This window comes from Marmota marmota, unplaced genomic scaffold (genome assembly GCF_001458135.2).
Source record: "Marmota marmota marmota unplaced genomic scaffold, marMar, whole genome shotgun sequence".
Taxonomy (NCBI): domain Eukaryota; kingdom Metazoa; phylum Chordata; class Mammalia; order Rodentia; family Sciuridae; genus Marmota; species Marmota marmota.
Window position 1 is genome coordinate 22,429,927 of NW_026000026.1, and position 21,465 is coordinate 22,451,391.

At 48.6% G+C, this 21,465-nt stretch overlaps 2 protein-coding genes across 3 annotated transcripts in view; one reads left to right on the plus strand and one right to left on the minus strand.

The window, feature by feature from the left end:
- The window catches only part of LOC107139659 (fer-1-like protein 4), a 39,833-nt gene extending 35,475 nt beyond the window's left edge, over positions 1-4,358 (plus strand). The window contains exons 39-45 of the mRNA XM_015482591.2: positions 9-169; positions 646-731; positions 2,096-2,194; positions 2,387-2,628; positions 3,125-3,408; positions 3,494-3,594; positions 3,691-4,358. Coding sequence (XP_015338077.1) covers positions 9-169; positions 646-731; positions 2,096-2,194; positions 2,387-2,628; positions 3,125-3,408; positions 3,494-3,594; positions 3,691-3,889 — 1,172 coding nt within the window. The 3' untranslated portion in view covers positions 3,890-4,358. The remainder of the gene's footprint in view (positions 1-8; positions 170-645; positions 732-2,095; positions 2,195-2,386; positions 2,629-3,124; positions 3,409-3,493; positions 3,595-3,690) is intronic.
- A 1,608-nt stretch (positions 4,359-5,966) lies between these two features.
- Ergic3 (ERGIC and golgi 3) lies at positions 5,967-19,658 on the minus strand. Of its 2 annotated transcripts, XM_048811057.1 has the most exons (14): positions 19,459-19,631; positions 19,252-19,322; positions 19,049-19,136; positions 18,719-18,838; positions 16,496-16,589; positions 15,210-15,375; positions 15,010-15,067; positions 9,057-9,071; positions 8,367-8,398; positions 7,462-7,558; positions 7,320-7,384; positions 6,520-6,656; positions 6,376-6,431; positions 5,967-6,187 (listed from the first exon to the last, which is right to left on the minus strand). In XM_048811057.1, the coding sequence occupies exons 1-14, from the start codon at positions 19,544-19,546 to the stop codon at positions 6,108-6,110; spliced, it is 1,167 nt and encodes a 388-aa protein (XP_048667014.1). In that variant the 5' UTR covers positions 19,547-19,631; the 3' UTR covers positions 5,967-6,107. The 2 variants fall into 2 exon arrangements, with proteins under 2 accessions (XP_048667014.1, XP_015336741.1); XM_015481255.2 differs by lacking the exon at positions 9,057-9,071 and having other exon boundaries at positions 19,459-19,658.
- Between the last annotated feature and the right edge of the window lie 1,807 nt (positions 19,659-21,465).

Consider the following 21,465-nt stretch of genomic DNA (forward strand, 5'->3'; position numbering starts at 1 on the left):
TGTTCCAGGTGGCAGTGGTCCCAAGGTGGCAAGTGAAGCCTCTGAGGAGGCCCAGGCATTGCTTGTACTACGGTGTTGGCAGGAGATGCCGGGGCTTGGCATCCAGCTCGTGCCTGAGCATGTGGAAACACGGCCCCTCTACCATCCCCGCAGCCCAGGACTGCTGCAGGTGAGGGGGTGCCCAACATTCCCAAGACTACAGGACTCCCAGAATTTTAGGATTTCCACTTGATTCACCCTTTCCCCAAGACCTTTACCTGAGCACTTCCACTGCCTCTTGACTCTGGATCCCTGGACCCCATCTCTGACTCTGATCCTGCAGGATCTCCACCCCTGGGCTACCAAGGTTCAGATCTGGGCAATGCAGCCTCTACCCCAGATCACTATCTGGACCTTTGGAACAACATATCCTACTTCTGATTTCAGTCTTCCACTTCTGGGACTTCATCCTTGAACTCCTAACCCCCAACCTGATTTTGACCTGGAACCCCCACTTCAGGCTCCACCTTCATCCTGCACCCCAGAATCTGCCTTCTGCCTGACTGCCCCCCAATCCACTTGGAGTAAGGCACAGCTCTATGCCATAGGCTGTTAGAGGAGGTGGGGTCCCTAGCAATACCCACCAACCTGGTCCTGTGCTCCCAGGGATCCCTTCACATGTGGATTGATATCTTCCCCAGCGATGTGCCTGCTCCACCTGCAGTTGATATCAAGCCTCGGAAGCCAATCAGGTGAGAAAGTTATGGTCCCTCCTCCCAAGGGGTGGGGGAGGCACAACTTGATCTATTCATACCAGGGTCCTTTGAAAATCCAAAACCTCTCTGAAGCAGGTGGAGGCTGTTGACCACAGTTTTTTTTTTTTTTGGTAGGTGAGTCATTAATTGACCTTTTCTCCTATAAGCCATTGTAAGTAGTTGGGTTTCTGTCACTTTACTTTTTTTTTTTTTTTGGTGGTGTTGCGGATCGAACCCAGGGCCTTGCGCATGCAAGACAAGAACTCTGCCAACTGAGTTATATCCCCAGCCTTTGAACTTTCCATCCTCTTGCCTCAGTAGCTGCTGGGATTACAGGTGTGCCCCACCGTGCCATCCTGAGAGGAGCTCTGAATCGGATATATCCAATTCAGACAGGGCTGGATCCAGATGATCAATGTTGTCAGCAATATGTTACTTTCTGCCTCTGGGATCTGCTTTCCTTGATGCCACTCTCAGGGAGCCTTTGGCAATCTGAAGGCAAGGTGACTTCTGATAGTTGCAGGCTTATCTCTTAACAGCTAGGCCATTTGAGCAGAAACTAATCTCTTCCAAGTTAGAGCAAAAGCCTAGAGCCACCTCTAATTAGACCAGCTTGGGTCAAATTCTACCCCTGGAAGCTATTATTGTGGTCAGGGAGGATAATACACCAATTGGCCAGTCCTATGTGATGTCCCCTGGCCTGGAGCCAGGACCAGAATCACATAGATTGGCAGTAGGGCTGGGGTGGGAGTCACCAGCAGAAAATCAGGGTGCTATCAACAAACAAGGGGAAATTGATGCTGGTCAAGGAGAACAACTATCCAGGCAACACCATGACAGGCCCAGACAGGACCACAGGAAAGCAGGATCCAGAATGTTGCAGCCCTTCCTCTGCCCCTTGGGACTTCAGGCTCTCATTCCCACTGTCTCCCATTCTTCCAAATTTTCTCTGCATCTGGCTTCCTCTGCTGTGCTTACTCACCACTTTTCTGCACTTGAAAGTTTCAACTTGCACATCATTTTGGTTTGCAGTCATTTCAACTCTGCATCTGATGCCACACTGCCCAACATAGTGTCAGAGACTGGACTCCAAATTTATAGGAAGAAGAGCCTCCTTGCATTGTCTTGGGTCAGGAGAGCATTCCTGGTGCCATTGGCTATGGCTGGCTGGGGTAGTCAGTGGTAACTAGGCTGTGCCTTCACGGGACCACAGGCATCCTCATTATCCAGCCAGGCACACACCAGGTGCCCAGTGAATGTCAGTGGCCCTGGTCCAGGCCCTTCCTACTTCCTGCAGTCCCTCCTAGAACCTTTTAAAAGGTTTTAAGAGTCTGAAAACTGTCCCCCAATACATCCCCCAGCTATGAGCTCAGAGTTGTCATCTGGAACACAGAAGATGTGGTTCTGGATGATGTGAATCCACTGACTGGAGAGATGTCAAGTGACATTTATGTGAAAAGGTAGGTGTGCAGACAGGGAAGTCCAAATGGCTGTGCCCAAGGCGGGGACTGCACATAGCAATTGTACTGGCTGAATTCAGTGCTCTGCCCCAGGCCCTCTGTGTGCCTAGAGCTGGATGAGGAGCTGAGTTCTGGGAGTGGCCCCACCCTGGATGCCCAGCTACCCTAACCTGTCCCTTCCCCTGGCTCCAGCTGGGTGAAGGGGCTGGAGCATGATAAACAGGAGACAGATGTTCACTTCAACTCCCTAACTGGGGAGGGGAACTTCAACTGGCGCTTCGTGTTCCGCTTTGACTACCTGCCCACGGAGAGGGAGGTGAGCGTCCGGCGTCGTCCTGGACCCTTCGCTCTGGAGGAAGCTGAGTTCCGGCAGCCGGCAGTGCTGGTCCTGCAGGTCTGGGACTATGACCGCATCTCAGCCAACGACTTCCTAGGTATTGCTCAGCCTTCCACAGCCTCAGGCCCTACTCCTGATTTCTGCCCTCCTTGCTCTTGTCTGCCCCTCCCCCCCACCTTACCACCCTCCTCCCCTGGTTCCCTATTTGAACCCAGCCCTGAGTCCTGGGATTTCAGACCCCAGAACTGAACCTTTGTTTTATGGCCTAATTACTGAGTCCATTAAGCCCTGACCACAATAAGTTCTGACTGCAGTACCCATAGTCCCTGCCTCAATCCTCTGATATGACCCTAGCTAAAGTCCCCCGGACTCCAACCCCATGGTTCTTGCTTTGGTAATCTGATCCCAGTCCATGGCCCTCTTCTGCTGGGATCTGACCACAGGATGGTAGTTGAACTGTGATCCAAAGCTGTGGACCTGACCACCACATCCCACCTTTTGATGCCCCAACTTCCAGCCTGGTATGCTGCTGCCTCATCCCTAATCCAGTTACACTTGAGTCTCCTGCTAACCCAGGGGCTCTGCTCCTGCAGGATCGCTGGAGCTGCAACTGCCAGACATGGTGCGGGGAGCCCGGGACCCTGAGCACTGCTCAGTGCGGTTGGCCCAAGATGGGGCTGGGCCAAGGTGCAATCTGTTCCGCTGTCGCCGCTTGCGGGGCTGGTGGCCTGTAGTGAAGCTGCGGGAGGCAGAGGATCTAGAGCGTGAGGATCGGGAGGCTCAAGCCAGCAAGAAGAGGAGGAAGCAGAAGAGGAGGAAGGGCCGGCCGGAAGACCTGGAGTTCACAGACACGGGTGGCAATGTCCACATCCTTACAGTGGGTGCATCAGGGCAGTGACCCAGGCCTGGCTGAGGGTTTGGCCTTTCTCCCAATGATGCAGGAGTATTTTTTTTTCCCCTAGGGGAAGGTGGAAGCCGAGTTTGAACTGCTGACAGTGGAGGAGGCTGAGAAGAGGCCAGTGGGCAAGGGGAGGAAGGAGCCAGAGCCCTTGGAGAAGCCCAAGTGAGTGGGAGCCAGGCAGCCAGAGTCAGAGAGAGGGCGGTGGGGGCCACCGGCAGGGGCTTCCCGGTCATCCTGACTCCACCCTCCCTTCAATAGCCGCCCCAAAACCTCCTTCAACTGGTTCGTGAACCCACTGAAGACCTTCGTCTTCTTCATCCTGCGCCGATACTGGCGCATCCTGGTGCTGCTGCTGGTGCTGGCGCTCCTCACCGTCTTCCTTCTTCTGGTTTTCTACACCATCCCTGGCCAGATCAGCGAGGTCATCTTCAGCCCCCTCCACAAACCCTCAGACTAACTGACCTGGGACACTCATCTCACCGTAGCAGCCCTTTAACTCCCGCTCTGGGAATCCTTCCTGCCCATATGAGCTATCCCAGGGTTCAGTGCTTTCAATAAACTTTATCACATCCATGGGCCCTCGATTATGTGCTGTGCAAGGCTGGTTCCTGCAGGTGACAGGACAGAAATGTTCTTGGGTGACCTCAGGTGCTGAGGGTTTGCTAGAATGCACAGGGATAAAGACTACCCACGTCCTGTCAGAAGGGGATCTGGCAGGAGGCTCAGGGCAAGGGGGCCCTGAAGACTGCTTGCTGCTGCTGTTCCTCCCTGGTTGGGTCCCACTCACCTATATGGTTTCTGCATTCCATGGCGTCTAAGCACTCTACTGTTTCATTAGCATTTTTATTCTATACCAACCCTTAGACTAAGCATGCCTGGCTTAAGCAAAAATAGAATTTACTTACTAGTTTGACTGGCTAGCTTCAGGGACAGTTTGTCAACAGGGTTCAAATGACACCACCAAAACTGGTTGTTTCTGCCCACCCCCCAGCTCTGCCATACCCTGGGGGATAGGTCATTTGCAGTCAAATTTTCCCTTAAGAATGGTTGCTGCAGTGACCTCAAGTCTCCCTGTATCACACCAGAAGAAAAGAAAGTGGTCCCATGGGCCTAACTTACCCTGGGTCACTGACTGCAGGTGGGGAGTGGGATATACACATTGTGATCCTCCCTGGGAGATTAGGGTGGGAGACCAACTCTCTTCATAAACCACATAAGCTAAGATGGTAGACAGGGGATCCCAAGGGAAATTTACAATCCTGTTAACAAGGGTGCCCCCCAAAACTGGCTCACTATAGCTGGTGTGGTCATCTCCTATTTATAGATGAGACTTCGTGTCCACAAGGAGGATTAAATCATGCCCAATCAAATCATGTCCAACATGACACAGTTCTTGGATGATTACATCATCTGGATATTAGGCCAGACACCAGAAATTTTGTCATTACCATTTGTTATGGTTTGAATGTGAGGTGTCCCCCAAAAGCTCATGTGTGAGGCAATGCAAGAAGGCTTTGGGTTATGAGAGGCTTAACCCAGTGAATTAATCCCGTGATGGGATAACTGAGGGGTAATTAAAGGCAGGTAGGGTATGGCTGGAGGAGGTGGGTCACTAGGGTGTGCCTTTGGGGTATATATTTTATATCTGGCAAGTGGAGTCTCTCTGCTTCCTGATCATTATGTGAACCACTTCCCTTCACCACACTCTTCTGCCATGATGTTCAGCCTCACGTCCAACCCTGAGGAATGGAGCTAGCTGTCTATGAACTGAGACCTCTGAAATCATGAGCCCCCAATAAAACTGTTCTTGTCAGGTCTATTAGTCACAGCAATGAAAAAGCTGATTAAAAGACCATTCTTTGCCCTTGTTTTCTGCTTCTCCTTGCTACAGTCTTACATTGAAACTCCCCAATACATGACCTGATGAACTGACTGGTGGTTACCATCGCTGGGTCCCTGGACTATGGGAAAGTCTCTGGGCCACAGTTTTCCACGTGTCGAAAGGGTTCTAACGGGAAGCCCTGGTTAGGTCCCAAGCCAGGGGTCTGGTGCTGGTCCTGTTCCAAGATAGCCAAATAGCCACTGCCACCTCTGCTCCTCACTTCCTAAACAGACCTGGATGGACTTTTCTCTGGGCCAAGAGCCCTCATGGGCCTTGGCACAGAACAGGTTGTGAGCATGATAGGATCAGGTGGCTAAATTCAGGGTTGCAGGAAGCAGCCCCACCTTTAGCTGTCAAGACGTGGCACACCTCAACCCATACTGAGCCTAGTGGTTTTGGGGTCACAAGCCTGGGGACCATGGTGGCTCCAAGGACACTCACCCTGGCAAGGTCCATCTGATCACAGAGGAAGGATTGAGGACAGGGCTGTGGAATACACATCAATCTGGTGTGAATAAACCCTATTAGCCAGGATGTGCCCATGTGGGGGCTCCCAGAGGGCATCTGGGACTCAAGTTGTCAGTCGTGACATAGTTGAGGGACCAGTCCCAGGTTACAGCCAGACCCAAAAATCACACAGAGACCAAGCAGATACTATCACAATCAATATTTATCAACCTGGGGATGGGGATGAATGTTAGGTGAGGGCTGTGTGGGTGGGAGAGACTGGGGGCTATGATCACAGGCCGGAGAAACAGGGGAAAGAGGGAGGAATCAATTGGGTAGAGAATGACTACGTCGTCTTCCCTAGGTCGATTTTCTTCTGGATGGCTCGGGCTGAGTGGTAGATGAGTGAATCGATGAGTCCAGCCACTGGGAGAGACAAAAGCTGCTCTGGCCTAGCTGGTCCCTTGCCTCAACCTTGTGGGCTTTGTCACTTTACTGGCCAAGGCCAGCATCTCCTTTGGCTCTTAAGGTGCACCTTCTCCCCAACCCAAACCTGGGGCACTCAGAATTCATACTCCGTGACCCCAAACCCCAGATTCCCTGGGACTTCCTACCTGTGAACATGCCCCCAATGATGGCACACACGCCTGTCAGGAAGTGAGTGAAGGACCTGGCAGAGGGAGTAGGTGGACTCAGTGGGCTCTACTCCCACAGGCCCCACAGGCCCATGCCTGGCCACTCCCATCCCCTACCCTCACCTGTGCTTCTCTGTCAGCTTCACCATCATAGGTGAGAGCTCGTACAGCACGAAGACTCCAGGGAGCCCCTGGTCACCCAGAAGCCCATTCGCGACCTTCTCATGTCTGGTCACAGAGAACTGATTTGTCCTCAGCACCTGGGGTGGGAAGGGAGTCAGAGCCAGAGCTGGGTCTACAATCTGGCTCCCAACCCTCCCGCTCCCTGCCCCTCCCTTGACTACACAGAGGGAGAGAACGAGGTGCCGCATGGGCAACCAAAACTGCAAGGCACAGGTACCAGCCAGACTCCTGGTCCTGCCTTGCCATCCCAATTTCCACTCTGGCCACCAGCTCTTTATAGTTTATCCATCCCACCTATATCTTGTGGAGGCCCAAGGATGAGAAAAAACTCTCAAGGTCAATCCTAAAGCTGGGACTGACTTCCTTGCCCCTCAGCCCCTTGCATTTTACCACTCTATAGAGAGGCTGCTCCACAGGTCACAGCAGGAATGGAACAGGGCCTCAGAAGGCTTGGCCTGGCCAACCCCCAGCCCAGGACAGACTCCAGGGGGACAGCAGGCACTGGAGGAATGGATGGAGGCAGTCTAGGTGGTAGAAAGGGCAAGTGCTTTGAAATCCAGCAGCGCTCAGGCCTGAACTCTGTCTATGAGGGCAAGTCACCTGCCCTCTGAGTCTCAGTTTTTCATCCACCATATGGGGATAAGAGGAGCACCTGACTTTCCAGGGTGAAAGAGCTAAATGAAGGATCTCAATGCTTGGCACCAAGCAGGAGAGTGACATCTGAACTCCCACAGACTCACCTCCCCATCTACTTTCATGTACACTGTGGGTACCACCTTCACAAAGTACTGGAACATCATGGAAGCTGCAGGGAGAAGAAAGCATTGGGCATGTGTTCCAGGCAGAGCTTTGGTGGCAGGGGACTACCTCCCAGGTTAGTACCTTGGGGTGCAGTGACGTTGGTGTGGTCCAGGGGGTTGACAATGCCTGGGTAGTCCTGCCCGAATGATAGATGCTGGATGTAGTGGGTCATGTTGATCTGCAAGCAACATCAGTGCCTGAGTCCCTGACAGTCCACACTCCATACCAAGCTCTGTATTATACTAGCACACAGGGATGCCTGGGTCTGTCTGTACAGATGGGGAAAACAGGGATGAAGGGAAGGAGGGCCCTGTCTGGGAGAAGCTATGGCCTTAAGGAAGAAACCTTTCTGAGACAGACATCTCCCATTTCCTACCTAAGAACCTTTTCTTCCCACAGTCCACACAGGCTCCCAGGGTTCAAGTCTAGGGTACTGGCTTCACTCACATGTGGGCACACTCAGACCAGGCACTGACTCTGCATGGCAGGTGCAAACTTTTCCTGGAGGCCTTAAGCCATGAAGGCCTGAACTGGAGGCCACTGATCTTCAGGTGAGCTCCCTTCCTGTGTCTCAGCCACAAGAGAGATCTTTTAAAAATGCAAATCTGATATGTTACCCTGCTTTAGGAAGGCCGACAGCTTCCCTATTAGGGGAAAGACCAGACACCTCAGTGTGGCCTCTAAGTCCTGTGTTCTCTGGTCTCATGGACTCCCCCAGTCTCCCCACCCACAGCTGCCCTTGCAGTACCTCACAAGCACCACACACCCTCCTAACTTTGTCCTCAGTTTAGGATGCTCCTATCCACCCTCTTCCCTGCCCCTGGCCTGCTTAGATCTCAGTGTTTCACTCATTCAACCCTGAGACCCACAAACAGGATCCTACCAACAGGGAATATTGTTCTTTAGATGCGTGCCTGCCTCAGAGAAAAGAAGGCCGCAGCTAGTCTCCCCACCCCCCAACCCCCATGGTGTCCCCTGGTACATACGTTGTCAAGGCCAAAGCTCTGCAAGTCATGGACTAGGAGAGAAGGGAGAAAGGGTCATTCAGGGGAGCAAACTGGTCTCCCAGCCCACTCAGTCCTTGTTCAAGCCTCCTCCCTCCTCCCTCCGGAGTATGACCTGTCTGATGCTCTTTGACCCCTAACCCAGCTTGGCACCTCCTGGTCCTGTTTAAGGACACAGAAAGGGTCTGCCCTGGGCCTATGTGAGTCTGCACCTTCTTCAAGGGCCATAAGAACACAGACCCTGTTTCTTCCCTGACAAACACAGGAACTCGAGGCCTTCACTGCTAAGGCCCAGTTATGACTCAGGAAACAAAACCCACTGACTAGTCTCTCATGAACTAGTCTGATGGCAAATTACTGAACCCCAAAGTGAGGTGGGACCTGAGAATGCTAAGCTCTTTCCCTGATTCCCCTCCAAGCTCCCCAAAGGGAATCCCATGGGCACCCTGTACCAACTGTTCCAGAACGAGTTCTTCCTGCCCTCTAACCCCCAATCCCTCCTGCTGCAAGGAACCATACCCTCAAAGATATGTCCTAGTGCTTTTTATAGTCACCCAGCAGGCAGGCCAGAGAAGGCCCCAAGCCCAGACCCATCCAAGCCTCCCCCCTTCTTAGGAGGACAGGCTGCCCCAGAATTGGGGCTTGGCCTCCCTGGAGGACAGGGCCACTTACTCTCCACAGCATGTACTGCAGCATGGGGGAGGGAAGGAGAGAGAGAGAGGGAGGAAGAGAACACAAATTCAGAGCTTCACAGTGAGAACCATGGAACAAGAGAAGTGGTGACGACTAGAATATTCCTGCCTCAGCAACAAGGTCTGGCCTCAGCTAACAAGTCTCTTTCTGTTTCCTCAAGGGAGCCCTTCCCTGGCCAAAGAAGAGAGCAAGATGGCTTGGGAGAGAAGTATGGTGGCCTAGGAAGAATAAAAGACCTAGAGTCCAAAGAGCCACTTTCCTAGCTGTGTGACCTTGGACAAATCACTGCGGTTCCTGAACCTGTGTGTCCTCTGCAAAGGGCTGTCCTGAAGACTAGGAAAGATGGGGAAATACACAGTGAATTTTATAGTGTAATATTATACTCCATTCCCCAATCCACAAGGATGTCAGAAAGTAGCTCCCAGGCTTCAATTCAGGTAGATTTCTGGTCTCGGGCAACTACAACTTTGTGTCTGAACGTCCATGCTTAAGGCAATCCTTGCCCTGGGGTCCATGACTCTGAAACAGCCCCCTGCAGACAAGCAGAAATGTTACTGCCTTCTAGGCACCACCTCCTATTGAGTACTTGCAAGGCCTTGTGCCAACAGCTCCGCACTGATCACCTTCCTACAATCCTAGTGAGCCACCCTCCCCTAAGAAAGGGTACTCCAGAGTTCTGCAGGGTCCCCCAGACCCACTTGCACCCACCCTCCCCATGCTTGGCCTCACCCCACAGACTAACAGACCTACAGGGCTATTGCCAAGGACCCCTCCTGCTTACTCAGTCACTTGGAGCAGCTCAGTGCTTACTCATGCCCTGCACTCTTCTTACCAGATGGCTTTGTATATCCCCTTGTGGTCCTGACTCTCAACCCGTCTATACCTTACACTGGGTCCCCATTACTCAGTCATCAGCATACCCAGCTTCAACCTCTACACAGTCCCCTCACTCTTTATTCAATTTAGTTTTGCAGTGTTGGGGATGGAACCCAGGGCCTCACACATGCTAGACAAATGCTCACCACCAAAGCTACATGCCCTGTTTTCCTGCACCCCTTTGCCCAGCTCTCCCTTCAAGGTACTAGCTACATGGAATCACCTCAGTCAGTGACTATTTTGTCTCCCATACCCATTCCCTTTTTAGCCTAAAGAGAGGTCTCTCTTGCTCTTTACTGTCCCTCAGTCACTCTCCCTTGATGTGCCCTAGAACCCCATAGCTTTCAAGCTCCTAGCAACCCATCCCTTCTTGTTTTAGTTGTGAATCTCCATAGAACTCCTAGGACAGTTCTCCCACCATTTCTCAGTGGTTTAGCAACTGCCTGTCCCTCTCTTATGCTACCCCTATCACAATTTCTGTGATGTTCACACCACATCTATGAGACTTCCAATATCCTGGCCTCCCAGTTCCAGAGCATTCCCCTCTTCCTGGTCTTCTTTCACCCGCCTGAGCCACCAGATCTAATGGCCATTCCCCAAAACTTATCATTAAGAACACCCCTTTGCAATTTAAATTTTAAGCACCCCATGCACCAACCAACAACTTTTATTTCCCCATTCCTTCCCTCCAGTACCCTGAATTCAAGTTCTTTGCAACTACACCAAGGACCTTCAGTCCCTTGCTTCCCCTGCCTCCTCCCTGGCTTTCGGCTTTTGTCTCCATTCCTGCTCCCTTGTCTTGGCTTCCCTCCTTTACTGGCTTAGGTCCTGTGGTCCCGCACCAGGAATTTTTGTTTTGCAGTGCTGGGGATTGAACCCAGAGCCTCACGCACACTAGGCAAGTGCTCTACCATTGAGTGCGCCCCAGCCCATTCACTAGTCCTTCTTTACATGTACCTTGAATCCCTTGCCTTTACAGGCCTATGGCAACACCAAACACTAGGTAATACCAATGCTCTGTCTCCTCCAAGCCCACCCTCACACATCTACCAAGAGCCAGACAGCTATGCTGACAGGTCTCACATCCTACTCTTGGCCCATCTCCAAGGGGGCCCTGGGATGCTTTGAAACCCAGCTCCAATCTCCCCCAGCATGCTCTCTCCCACCCCAACATGATCACTAATACCTTTCCTTTTTCTCAAATCACTATCTCCTACCCTTTCTCCTCATCCTCAGCTGATGACCTTACTTTCTACATCACGAAGAAAAAGAATCACTCAGAAGAGACTGTCCATGTGCTTCCACCACCCTTACTACCACCCTGCTGTGCCTAGAGTGTGCTTTCTTCCAGATGCCACATCTGGTCTTTGCATATGCCGAAGGTGCTACACTCTTGTCTTCTTTCTCCTTGAGGACTTCACTACAGGGATTGTCCCTAATCTCTGGAGCATCACTCCTACTGTCCTTAATTGATAATTTTCAATTATCATTCTGCTACACCACCCACCTTAGAAACCCTCCCTTGCTCCATATGTCCCTTCATGACAGCTCACACTCCCCACCCCTCAAAGCAAACTCCACAACAGGCTCATCTATACTCACTTGCTCCAAAACCCCTCACATCTCTCCTTGTGCCCAATGGTTTTGTCAAAGTCACAAGTGATGGCCACGTTATCCATGACATATTCAATTCTTGCTTGACATCCAGAAGTATCTGACAGTCTTTGAAACACCCATCCCTTGGTTTGCAGGATGCCACTCTCCTGCCTTGAATTCCTACCTCACCAGTGATTCTTCCCAGTTTCCTCCTAAGGTTCCTGATGCCCTTAGCTTTTAAGGATGCCATTGGCCTCCCTTGACCTCTAACATAGGAGGCCTGGCACTCACCCTTTGAGCTCTTCCTTTCCATCTACCCTCACCTGCAGGGTGATTCATGAAGTCTCAAGGCTTTAAGTATGCTGATGGCTAAAATGTTTGTGTTCCCAGGCCATCCTTTTCCCTGAACTCGGGGTCCTGGTATCCTAGGTGTCTACAAAGACACTCAAATCCTATTAGTCTGACCGTGTCAGAAGTGGAATACTAGTTTACACCCCTCAGTTCCAAAGTAAACCTGTCCTTCTGAGTCTTCTTCAGCTCATTAAATGACAGCTCCATTCTTCCTACTACTTAGGCAGAAAACACTGGAGTCATCCTCAATTCTTTCCTTTATCCATCACATCCATTAGACCTCCTCTCAGCTCTACCTTCAACATCTACACAGATGCATTCACAGAACCCAATTACTTCTTACCACCTCTACCACTGCTCTGAGCCAAGTCTTCTTATTTTTTGCCTGGATTAATGACTGCAATGGCCTTCTCACTGGCCTCTGATTCTGTTCTTTCTTCTACAATCTTCTCCAAGAGTGCTACTTACCTTTTAAAAGTCAAGCCAGATCATGGACTTCTCCAGAGTCCTATGATGGCTTCTCATCTCATGCAGCATAGAGTCAAAATCCCTATAATGCCCCCCTCCTTGCCACCACCTTTTTTTGGTACTAGGTATTGAACCCAGGGGCACTTAACCACTGAGCCACATCTGTGGCCCTTTTTATTTTTTATTTTGAGACAGGGCCTTGTTAAGTTGCGAGGCTGGCTCTGAATTTGCGATCCTACTGCCTCGGCCTCTTAAGCTGCTAGGATTACAAGCATGCACGCACCACCATAACCAGCAGTTACAATGCCTCTTCATACCCTACATGACATGGCCCTTTACTTCTCTCACCCAGTATCTAACTACAATCCTCTGCTCCAGCCACCCTAACTTCCTGACTGCACCTTGCATTTTACAGGCACATTCTTGCCTTTGGGATTTATATTTAATGTTCTCTTTGCTTGGAATGGCTCCCTCACCTTCCTCAGGTTTTGCTCAACAGTAAATTCATGAGAGTCTTCCTTGACTCCTTATTAAAAGAACACCCTGCCCCATCTTAACTTTCACACCAATCATCTTTATCCTGCCTCGTTTTGGTCTATGTTACTTAATAGCATCTGACATACCATACATTTTTCATACTTGTTTACTATTTCTTTACTAGAATGTTCCTAGGACTAGGCTCTTACTGACTGCTGTATTTTTAGCATTTCACATTCTCAACACTAACAACCAGAACACAGGAGGTGACTACTAAATATTTAGTGACTGCATGAATGAATAAATGAATGAGAATAAATCTCATTCATCTGACATCCCTGTGAGGGAGGTATTAGCATCATTACTGCCTCCCTTGATGGAAGAAGAAAAACTAAGCAGGGCTCCATAATTCCCAAACATGACACAGCTCATATCATGTGGAAGAGGACCCGCGTGAACATGGGGCTGAGAGTGTGCTAGCTGCGGCGAGCAGCCCTGCACTTGGCCGGTGAGGGCGGATGCCATTCAGACACTGCGTACCGGACCTCTCTGCTCTCCCTGCATAAATTCACTGAGAAACACAAATGGATAACTACAGAAAATGGTATTGGAATAGTAGGAATGCTGATTTTGCACAGGAAGCTCTGGGAGATGTTTTTTATTTTTAAATTTTTATTAAAAATTTTTTATTTTTTAATAAAAAAAATGAGATGAGTTTGGTGCTTTGGAATGTGTGAAAGCTGCCAGTGAACTCTATCCTCCTCTATCAGCAGAAGTAACTGAAATTAATGAGGCACTTGCAGAAAACCCAGGGCTTGTGAACAAATTTTGTTATGAAGATGGTTGGCTGATAAAGATGACACTGAGTGACCCTTCAGAACTAGATGACCTAATGAGCAAAATAAAATCTATTGAGAAGTAAAAATGGCATCCTAAATAAACTGGTGCAGAATAACTTCAGCTGCTGTCTTAAATTAGTGATGGACAGAAAACTTAAAAAACTACTTTCAACACTGCTACTTGAAGAAGATATCTCTTAACTTCCCAATAAATGTCAATAAACACAATATGCATCTTTTTTACAATTCCTTATGATTTTTAGAGTATGCTTTAGGCTGAATCTGAAATTATCTGTGGTAAAAAACTATTTCTAAAAAGTATATAATTCAAGGATAACCTTTTTATAAGCCTAATATAATATTGTAACTTGCTTACATCCATTCCTGGATTTGGGTCATTATATTTAATGATCTTCCATTGGAAAAAACTGGGCATGGAGGAAAGTGCATGTTGTACAGTGTCAAAAAAACAATACTGTCTTAATTTTATAATATACTGTATTTACTGGTACTATTTTTACACACTGAAACAACAGCTTGGAACAAAATAATAAAATATTCAACTTCATTAAAAAAAAAGTGAATACATATATGATGTTGTGATGAGAAAAAGAAAAAAAAAGTGTGTCACATTAAGGGGAGGAGTAGGGAGGACAGGAAGGGCAGCAGAATAAACAATATGATTGATGTATGTACATTCCATGTATGTATTATATGTCAAAATATATTCTGCTGTCATGTAGGACTAAAAAAAAATAAAAATATATCATATGGTTAAAAAAAAAAAAAAAAGTGAAAGAATCTGAATTCTAACCCTGCTCTGTTTTCCCAGAGCCTCACACACAGGTCTTCTTATATTGAGAGCTACCATTTAAACAACTGCCTACCACAAGCCAGGCCCTGTGTTACAGTCTTTTTTTTTTTTTTTTTTAAATTGCACAGAATCCTTGCACATGATAGGCAAGTGCTCCACCACTCTGCTACATATGCCCCCTAGCCCCTGTATTTTTAACCTGCACCAATGCCCTGTGGGATAAGTACTATGATCATCAATTTATCAAGAAGGAAACTGAAGTTCAAAAAGATTAAGGAATGTTCTCAGAGTCACACAGCCAGTAAGATTTGAAACTCACATCTGAACCCAGGCAGTTTGGCTCCTCAGCCTGTGCTCTTAACCACTGTGCCAAACTGCTGTCCTGAGATGAAGAAAAGCCTGCTTTGGACCAAAGACAAAAGAACATGAGGCATGTAAGGGGCACTTCCAACACACCAAAAGGGTGTCCAGGGTCTAAAACCTCCCCAGCCGGTGATGCAGGATCACTTACCATGTACATGGGACTGCTGGAAGCTCTTCCCAGGGGCAAAGTGGAAGTTTCCGGCAACCTGTAGGGGATATTTTCTCTCATTCTCCAGTTTTGTTCTCCCTTTGCCTGCTGAGGACCTGCATGGGCCCCTGCTTCATGGAGCAACTTTCCAAGCACAGCTAAGCCCAGCTACCCTGCCATGCCTTGATCCCTCCTGGTACCTTATTGACTTCTAAGAAGCCATACACCTGGCAGCCTTCATTCTTCTGCTCCTGCATCTTCTGGCTGAAGCCCTCTCGCCGGCACTGCTCAATAGTGTCTGGGTTCTTAAAGGCCCAGCCTCGACGGCGATACGCCTCCCGCACATCTTCACAGGTGTTACAGCACCTATAGGAGATAGGGCGTGGGGTGAAGAATGTGACCAGTGCTGGCCGCTGAGAAGGTCTGCCTGCTGTGAAGCTTCTGCTAGCCTCATCGCTGGCCACTGAACATCCTCCAATGTTTCCTCACTGGCAACAGGTGTTAAAAATACATGTTCCCATTCTGTTTGGGGTGATGAACTGTTGTGGAACGGATGGATGGTGGTGAGCACTGCACAACACTGTGAATGTTCTCAAGAGCAATGAGCTGTACACTTAGGAATGGTTAAAATGGCAAATTTTGTGTCATATGTATTTTACCACAGTGGGTAAAAAAAAAAAATTTGTAGTGCTGTAGACTGAATTCAAGGGCCTCGTGCATGCGAGGCACTGACTAGACCCATAGTCTCCCACTGAAAAGAACTTTGAAGTATATATTCCAAGATGGGAGCAGTGGTACATGCCTGTGATTTCAGCAACTCGGGAGGCTGATACAGGAGGATCACAAGTTCCAGGCCAGCTTCAGCAATTTAGTGAGGCCCTAAACAACTTAGTGAGACCCTGTCTCAAAATAAAAATAAAAATGGATGGGGTATGTAGCTCAGTGGTAGAGCACCTCTGGGTTCAATCCTCAGTACCAAAAAAAAGTAATATATTCCTAGGTTTCACCCCAGAATAGCTGAGTTAGCCTTTCCAGGGTCAGGACCTGGGAAGCCCCACAGCAGTTCCCATATACTGGGGGCTTAATAATCTAGGCGAGGTCTTCTACCTCAATGCTTTACATACAATATATATTTAATCTTTAACACTTCTCTATCAGGAGGGTGTTATTATTATCCTTCTTTACATAGAAAGGTGACATGGTTTGGCCAGAGGCCACAGGGATGGAAACCAGGTAGTTGGCTTCCAGAGAACACCTGTGAACTACTTCTCTAAGCTGAGAAGTAGTTCTCTTCAGCTTCATCTCTAGGTCTGCAGTTTCCAGGGAAGGCCTGCTCACAGAGCATTAGTTACTTGAGGAATGCACCCCGTACCCTTCTAGACTCTTGGTTCGACCACCCACCTGCTACAGTCTGACCATGGCTGAGGCAGATTAACAGACAGCACCTGATGGGAAGCCTTCTCTCCACCCCCAGAGTCCTGCTCACTTGATGTCTTCTGACTCAGCACCATAGCAGCTCTCACAGCGATCGGGGTCCAGGGAATCCGGGTCAAACACCATCATCTCAACTTTCCCGAGCTCTATGGGGAGGGCAGAGGCAGAATCATCAGCTGAAGGCAGACAAGGTGACATCTATAGCCCTAGTTCCTGCATGGGTCCTTTGGCTAGAGGGATGATAATAATTCAAGTTAAAAAAGGATCTAAGGGCCAGGGTTGTAGCACAGTGGCAGAGTGCTTGTCTAGCATGTGTGAAACACCGGGTTTGATCCTAAGCACTACATAAAAAATAAACAAATAAAATAAAGGCATGCTGTCCATCTACAACTACAAAAATATTTTTTTGGAAAGGATCTGATATTTACATAGTACAGACATTTGGATCAGACATTAAACATTTCTTTTTTAAAATATTTATTTTTCATTGTAGTTGGACATAATACCTTTATTTTACTTACATATTTATTTATTTTTATGTGATGCTGAGAATCAAACCCAGGGCCTCATACATGCTAGATGAGCACTCTACCACTGAGCCACAACCCTAGCCCCAACATTAAACATTTCTATAAGTCTTTTAATAAAAATAATAAATAGTAAGAACATGAGGTGGGCACAGTGGCCCACACTTGTAATCCCAGCGGCTTGGGAGGCTGAAGCAGGAGGATCATGAGTTCAAAGCCAGCCGCAGCACTCAGGCCCTAAGCAACTCAGTGAGACCCTGTCTCTAAATAAAATACAAAAAAGGACTGGGGGTGCTGGGGTTGTGGCTCAGTGGTAGAGTGCCTAGCATATGTGAGCCCTGGGTTCAATCCTCAGCACCACATAAAAATAAATAAACAAAATAAAGGCATTGTGTCCATCTACAACTTAAAAAAAGAAAAAAAAGGACTGGGGATGTGGCTCAGTGGTTAAGTGCTCCCAGGTTCAATCCCCTGCACTAAAAAGAAAACACTAAAGGTAAATACTAAAAGGTAACTGGGTACAGGGTCACTGCATTTTACATACATTATCTCATTTCATCCCCACAATGATTCTATGAAGATAGAACTGAGGCTGGCCAACAACACTTATTTAGGGAAGCCTCTTTGATAAAGGAAAGGAAGCTAAAAGTGAGCACCCATTCTGTATAAGGCATTTTACACATAGGTGTTCCTTAATGTACGATGGCATTATGATTCAATATACCACTATAAGTTGAAAACATGGTAACTTGAAAATGCATTTCAATATCTGATGTTCTATAGAACATCATAGCTTAGCCTAGCCTACATACAAAATGCTCAGAATGCTTATATTAGCCTACAGTTCGGCAAAATCATCTAATGCAATGTCTTTTTTGTAATGAAGTACTGACTATCTCAAGTTAATTCACTGAATGCTGTACTGAAAATCAAAAACAGAATGTTTGCATGGGGACACTTTCATACCACCAGAAAGTCAAAAAAATCAAGTTGAACTATCACAAGTTGGGAACCAACTGTACTTTATTTGATCTTTTAATTCCATGTGATGGGTACTACTTTTTATCACCATTTTGTAACTGAGGTTTACATTCTTCAAGAAACAAGTTAGATCTAAACCCAGCAATATGACTGAAGAACCTACTCTTTTTTATTTTCATTTTGTTTTGGGTACTGGGGATTGCATCCAGGGGCACTCTACCATTGAGCTACATCCTCAGTCCTTTTTATTTTTGGGACAAAGTCTTGTGAAATTACTGAGGCTGGCCTTAAACTTGAACTTGCAATCTTTCTGCCTCAGCCTTCTGAATCACTGGGATTACAGGTCTGAACCCCCATGACCATACCCAGGCAGAACCTAGACTCCTAACCAAGCCACAGGCATTCCAAAGAGGGAAGAGCATTAAGGACTGAATTCAGCTAATGGGATATGGAAGCAAACACTCAAGAGAAGCTCAGGTTTATCTAAAGGAGTTCCACCATGACAATTGTATATAACACCCATCCTCAAGCTTCTGTTACTCAAACTACAATAAGCAGAGAATGACAGCCAGGTAAATTACGCTACTCAACTAGCTAGAGGTTAGAAGCCTGTATTTCAATTCACTGACTCTTAATAGCTAAGAGACCTTAAGCCAGCCAGTTGACTTCTCCAGATATTAGCTGTTTAATATGTCACAGCCTGCCATATTTGTGGGGCTTGGGTATGTCTAGTTCTGGGATCTGAGACCCAGTACCCCCTTGGTTACCATGCCGCTCAGCCTCTGAGCTCACGGGAATGCCATCCTTGTCTAGTCTTTGCTTGAAGAGGTTGTGCTCCACATCCAGTTGCTGTTCCCCAGCCACATCCATGGCATCGATGCTCAAATCTGAAAGCAGATAGTCAAATTAAGGTATTAAGACCTCAATGGAGTGGAGGTCTGGGTTTGGGGGAAAACAGCCTGTCTTAGGGCAGAAATGGATTAGGAGAAGGAGGCTGTCCTGGGGTCCAGTACAAATCTAAGGCTGGAAGTGTGAATCTGGAAGCCCACCCTGAAAGCCCTGGGACTTGCAACCCTCACCTATGGTGAGATACTTACAGGCACAAGGCATGTGTGGGAAAAGTACATCGATGTTGATCTTCAGTTTATCTCCCCGTGACTTGTCCACGTAGAGCTCAGGATGCACCTGGGGCAAGCGCTATCTCAGATTTGGCCCCAAGACTCTCCTTCCTCAAGCCCACCTATAGGGGTCCGACCCCTCGGAAGCAAAGCCCCGCCCACTATTAGGCCCCGCCCATTACCTCAGTGGTGAGGTAATACTGCAGCTCCGACAGGAACAGTAGCAGCATGAGAAGGCCACTGACGATGGTCACTGCAGGGCGAGGAGTGAGGGTCAGAACGGCCTCTGTGCCACTCCCTCAGACTCAAGCAGGCCGGTCTGAGTCCAGGAGCCAGGGCCAAGCTCCAGGACACCCCCTCCCCGCAACCTTGGCCCTGCTGCCGCCTACCCGTGGCGCCCCCGCAGGTCTTGACCCGGAAGTCCTCCAGAGTCTTGGGGTAGGCATCGAACTGCTTCAGCTTCCCCAGCGCCTCCATGGGGACCGGCCGGAAAGGGGACGCCAGCCGGCCCGCCTCTGCAGCCTCCTGCTTCCGGGCCCTGAGCCGGAGCCAGAGCCACGCCTCCTCGCTTCCTTACGCAGGCGCAGCAAATGATCATGCTGACCCCACCCCTCGCCCGCGTTCTGACAGATCGTCCCGCCCACTTATGCCGCCACGCCCCCTCGCGCCGGAACAGCGTTGGAGAGACCACGTGTGGGGTCCGGGAGGGACTAGGAGGAGGTGTCTGCGGGCTAGAAACACAGCAATAGCCGCCCTTGCCTTGTGCCGAAAAGCGCCGAGTGTTTCCCTTCGCGTGGTGTGGCGCTCAACTCCCGCTTCCTATTGCAGCTCGTACAGTAATACCGCCTTAATGACTAATGCGTAAAATGCGCCTCGCTTTTTCTTAGGTCAAACTATTTTTTTTTTCCCTTATGTGATTCTGGGGATTGAACCGAGGCGCTAGGCAAGCGCTCTACCATTGAACTACTTCCCAGTCCTCGTAGTTTTTTTGTTTTTGTTTTTTCGGTACCAGGGATTGAACCCAGGGGCGTTTAACCACAGAGCCACTTCCCCAGTCCTTTTTGTTTTATTTTGTTTTGAGGCAGGGTCTCGCTAAGTTGCTGAGTTTGGCTTTGAACTTGCGATCTTCCCGCTTCAGCTTCCCGGCATGTGCCACTATCCCTGGCTGTTGTTTTTGACACAGGGTATCACTGTGGCCCAGGTTGGATTGGAATTCCTGGACTCAAGCAATTCTCCTGGCTCAGTAATTGGGTGTCTTGGTTCATTTTCTGTTGCTATAATAAAATACCTGGATAATTTATAAAGGAAAGAGGTTTATTTCGGCTCATGGTTCTAAGAGAAGGGAAGTCAAAGATTATGCAGTTGCATCCAGCGAAGGTCTTGTGCTGTTTCATAGCATGGTAGAAGTTGGAATAGAGAAGGCATGTGCACAAGAGAAAATAAGGGATTGAACTCCCACAATAACTAACCCATTCCTGTTCCTGAGAGAAAACCACTATTCCATTCATGAGGGCTGGGTTCCCGTGGCCCAAACACCTCCCACTAGGTTCACCATCCAACACTGCAGCACTGAGGAATTAAATTTCCAACACATATAGGGGATATGGTGGGACCATTCATTGAGATAAGAACATTTTGGGAATGGATTGGTTTATAGGGAAAATCACGAGTTCAGCCTCAGACTTGTTCAGGTGAGATGATTTTGAGACATCTAAGTGGAAGTCCACTGAAAGAAGAGACTTTGCTGGATGTGGTGGTGCACACCTGTAATCCCAGTGACAGGAGGTTGAGGCAGGAGGATCATAAGGTCAAGGCCAAGTTTGGTAACTTAGCGAGACCCTGTCTTAAAACAAAAAATAAAAAGGACTGGGGATGTAGCTCTGTGGTAAAGCATTCCTGAGTTCAATCCCCTGTGCCAAAAAACAAAAAAAGAAAAAGAAGAGACATATGGGCTGAAGGTGTGACTCAGTGGTGGAACACTTGCACTTGCCTAGCCCTGAGTTCAATCCCCAGCACCATCAAAGAGAGAGAGAGAGACAGAGACATGGTCATTTCTCTCCCTGTGGGTCTTATACTCAATGTAATATGCATTAGAGAGAAGATAGGGTAGTAACTTTTTCTAGGCAGGTTATAGGAAGGAGGTCACAATGTGTACTTTGATGACACTGAGAGATAATCCTTCCTTCTGTGGGAAGCATTTGGGACACCAACTTATGTTCTCTCTCTGTTCTGGCATTTTCCATCTCAGGTCCCGTCGGAGTTCTCTTTGGGGTAAGCAAATGGATGGGGAAGTAGGACATGAGAGGTTGGAAAGAGGTGGAGGATGGAGGGCCGGGGAATTGTGGTGGCCAACAGGTCAGAGGAATGCAAGTGCTATCTGTAGCCTCAGTTCCACA

Coding starts and splice junctions, on each gene's coding strand:
- Ergic3 (XM_048811057.1), bottom strand. CDS start 19,546: ATGGAGGCGCTGGGGAAGCTGAAGCAGTTCGATGCCTACCCCAAGACT. Junction 16,590..18,718: donor CTCAGAGGCTGAGCGGCATG/GTAACCAAGGGG, acceptor CCCTCCCCATAG/AGCTCGGGAAAGTTGAGATG. Junction 7,559..8,366: donor AGAGCTTTGGCCTTGACAAC/GTATGTACCAGG, acceptor TGTTGCTTGCAG/ATCAACATGACCCACTACAT.